Below are 4,213 nucleotides of genomic sequence, written 5' to 3' on the forward strand. Positions count from 1 at the left end.
ATGGCTCAACTACAAGCAACACCAACAACTTAAACATACAAAAACTACTACATAGTAATTGGCTTCTGAATCATGATCTTCCTTGTATGATCATATATAGTCCTATACAAAATGCAGTATAGCGCCTGCTCTTTTAGCTTCCCTTGGGGGGTATTTTGGAAAACTATATATATAATTCTTGAGTTCAATAATGCATAAATCCAAACATCTCATAAAATTAAATTATTTAATTTAATTCTTCGTTTCTCCCCACCATAAGAAGTTACTCAATTTCCATTTTTTTTCTTTCTTTCTACCTATATTTATATGAAGAAAAAAAAATACTAGGGGACCTAGCCATTAAAGGGCTTTCAATGAATCTGTAAAAGTTATCGCAGGCTTTAGGTACTTTGAATTCTTTGGGCGAAGACCAAATGCATTCAATTCTCCTTAAGAGACTCAACAAAAGCAAAATGACACGAGAGACCAATTTGCAATTTCCCCAAAAGATAGCTCTTTATCTCTCCCTCTCTCCATGTGTGTAGAATTAACCCCTCCAACACTCGAAAGCAAATTTTTTTTTTAAAAAGTCATATATACGAAAAGGAAAAATATAGATCAGTTCTTCGGTACTATTTACAGCGCACTCATATAGAGAAAGTTACATTATTATATCAACAGTTACTGGAAAGTGAAAAAAAAAAAAAAAAAACACACCATAGCATTGAACAAAAGCCAAAACCCTCATAGAAACGTAAGAGAACAAACTCTTATATATAATATATATATATATATATATATATATATATATATATAGTTTTATTACTTTTCTACTATATGAACACATACAAGGCTACATATATATATATATATATATATATATATAATTATATCTCTGGTGATTCGATCAAGTACCTTAGTATTTATTTTCTAATATGATTATATATGCTAGCATTGACGTGGACGATGATTAACACATAACATCCTTGAGAAGCTTGTACCTTCTTGTGGTTGGCCTCGGAGAAGGCGTTCCGCTCTTTCCCTTGTGCTCCGCTGCCGAGTGATCAGCTGTTGCCACGTGTTGTTTGATCTTGTCCCCGTTGTACTCCGATCGGCTCGATACCCCGGGCTCCGCCGCGGAGGATCTCTTCGAAGAACCGCCGTGTCTACTGCCACTACCACCACTCTTCTCTTCGCTTTGGCACCAATCACACATCTCAATTGCCTCGTACTCGCTTATGTAATAGTTACTGCAATACCTACACACACACACACATGTACAAACTTTGAATTAATAATCTGCATTATGTATAAATATATATTAATGAACATGACGTGTATAAGTCGGTTACATGATCATGAATTAATTAATTATAAGCATTTATATATAGTTTTTACTTAGCTAGGATACATGTACATATTCTAGGGGATATGTATTACAAATTTTATCCGAATATTTAAATTTCCGCGTTACTTATCGGGTTTACCCGCAATACTAAAAATAATCTTAATAATAATAGCTAGGTTTGGTGGGTAGTTGTTTTCTATATATATATACATATATATGGAATGGTATTTATTTTATTTTCCCCCTCTATGATCCATATATATGATCATTTAGTTAACAGTAGCTATCAGATATATGATGGAATATGTGGCCATGATTGTGTTTATAATCAATTCCAAAATATTTATGAGCGATGTGTCTGTGTGTGTGTGTGTAATGATACATGTAGAAAGTGTGATCACACGGTGATACAAGTCACAGCGATATATACACGTAGAAATTGTGTAGTTGATTATACATGTGTCGGAAAAATTATGATGATAAGAATGATGATGATGATGATGATATATATTTATATACATATATATGTAGATAGAGAGAGAGATAGTAAGGGAAATATACATACGAGTGCTGAGATCGGCGACGGCATTTGTTGCATCGGAAAAGCTTGTCCGGGAAACCCACGTCGCCGCACATGCAACACACGGTTTGTAGATCTACCATTCCTCTTTCTTTACTATGTATATCTATATCTATATCTATATATCTGTATATGCTCAAACTCTGAAAGCTGATCTGAAGATCTTTACAGTTTCTTCTTGATGATCCTCTTCAACCACTATGCGTCTGTCTGATTATCAATCTCAAGAATAACCCAAACAAAAGGAGAGCAAAAGATAAGATGAAGAGAGAGAAGCGAGAAGGAGAGAGAGAAGGAGAGAGGGAGAGACTTGGATATAAAGAAGAGAGAGTAATGGTTTTAAGTCGGTGTATAAATTGCTTAATATTAATATCAAATTATATATATAAATTGATTACTCGGATATGTACATATATATTTATTTATATATATATAGGTAGACCACAGGTTGCTTGCAGTCGTTTTCAGTTAGGGCAGAGAGAGATGTGAACCTTAAAATTGAGAGCAGTAAAATGACAATTGTATCCTTCCTGGCCATAGCTTTGCTTCAATTAACATCTTTACTCTTTTTTTTTTTCTTTTTTTCTTTTTCGGGTTGTCCCTTTCTTGGTTTGGACTTTAGCCATATATAATTGGTAATTTAGACAGCCTTATTTCCACTACTCTCAACGCGTACGGTGTTTAACACGCTCGGAATTATCTAGAAAGAATAATACGCTGGATTTGATACTTATCTACTAAGAATAACGGTTTTTGACCCTCGATTACATTTACAACGACCTTAAATTTTACTCAATTTTGTTTTTTTTTTTTTTATGTAACCTTAACTTTTACTTTCAAACTTTCTTTTCAGTCTACGACCGTCATATAAATTATTAATTTTTTACTTCATTATAATAAACAAACTCCAACCCAAATTTTACACCTCATTTGAATGCCAATATAACTAGAATTTTATATGTGATTAACTAGTTTTTTTTAACATAAGATAAAATTATAATCAAACTATTATTGAATTAAAAACTAATAATTAATCCTATATTTGTTAGAAGTTACATGGGGTTCCATCTCAAAACCAATTGATAATGAGTGGAGTAACCCATGAACCTTATAAAGGGCCCAAGATCGTAACACTCAACCGATGTGGGACTCCTTGATACACCCCCTCACGAACACAGGCTCAGGCACACTTTGTGGCACAGGCACGGGTAGCCCACAACCGAGAATGGGAGACCCGCTCTGATACCATGTTAGAAGTTACATGGGGTTCCATCTCAAAACCAATTGGTAATGAGTGGAGTAACCCATGAACCTTATAAAGGGCCCAAGATCGTAACACCCAACCGATGTGGGACTCCTTGATAATATTCTTTTTTAATTATACTTTCTATCATCGGAAAGATGGAATATTCAATTTTGTTTCTTCTAAAAATGCACAATACGATTCGAATTTTTTAATTCTTGAGACATGTCTAAATAGGCAATTGATATATGTAAATCAATCTTGAAATTTGGTAGTCAATAATTTAGACGGAACTCTTTCAAAATTTTGAAATAACTCTATCATTGACTCTATTTAAGAAACAAAATAACTTTATACTTATTATTTGTGTTGTTTGAAGTTTGAACCTTGAAGAAACCTTAGTTTAGTTTGAACTTAATATGTGTGTTTAAACTTATTATTTTTTTTATTATATTCCGCAACATCATTTCAGTAAAAAATTTCATTAATCATCACATTTTTGTTGAAAAATTCAATTTTTGTCAACAATATGTTCTTATTCACAAGTTTTCCATCGCAATTTGATCGACCATCAAAACTTCTGATTTTTTGAACCACCGTCATTTCAAGCGCTGGATTAAACATTCTTTCAACATGTGATTGCGCTATTTTTATTTCTTCCAAAGAAAATGTAAATAAATTTGGGGCAAGCAGTCTTTTATAAAGTCATTGTTACCCAAAGTTACAAATTAAACATGGAAACAAATAATACAAAGTAAAGCGTGAATATAAACTAGGATACATAGAGCGAAATTTGGAAATACCAAAATAGTAAACACTGTCGGAAAACTAAAAATTGTTGTTATGGAGGCGAAATTGAGAAATTTGGACGAAAAATGTTTGACATCAATGCAAAGCATTGTGTCTTCCACGTTGGATCATTTCCATAAAATTCATTAAGCCACGAAATTTTTGACTTGGCGATCCCCAAATCTACATAAATTATAGGTATAGCTGATAACATTGTCGTCTCTAATATATAACAAAATAACATTTTATGATTACTTAGAATTGTTTGAAAAAA

General features: G+C 32.7%; 1 protein-coding gene across 1 annotated transcript; it reads right to left on the reverse strand.

The window, feature by feature from the left end:
- Nucleotides 1–811: 811 nt before the first annotated feature.
- LOC149400570 (uncharacterized) lies at nt 812–2,244 on the reverse strand. Its single transcript, XM_089612722.1, has 2 exons — nt 1,893–2,244; nt 812–1,238 (listed from the first exon to the last, which is right to left on the reverse strand). The coding sequence occupies exons 1-2, from the start codon at nt 1,988–1,990 to the stop codon at nt 950–952; spliced, it is 387 nt and encodes a 128-aa protein (XP_089468848.1). The 5' UTR covers nt 1,991–2,244; the 3' UTR covers nt 812–949.
- Between the last annotated feature and the right edge of the window lie 1,969 nt (nt 2,245–4,213).

This window comes from Urtica dioica, chromosome 4 (assembly GCF_054948205.1).
Source record: "Urtica dioica subsp. dioica isolate 48M chromosome 4, U.dioica_male_clone48M_v1_H2, whole genome shotgun sequence".
Taxonomy (NCBI): Eukaryota; Viridiplantae; Streptophyta; class Magnoliopsida; order Rosales; family Urticaceae; genus Urtica; species Urtica dioica.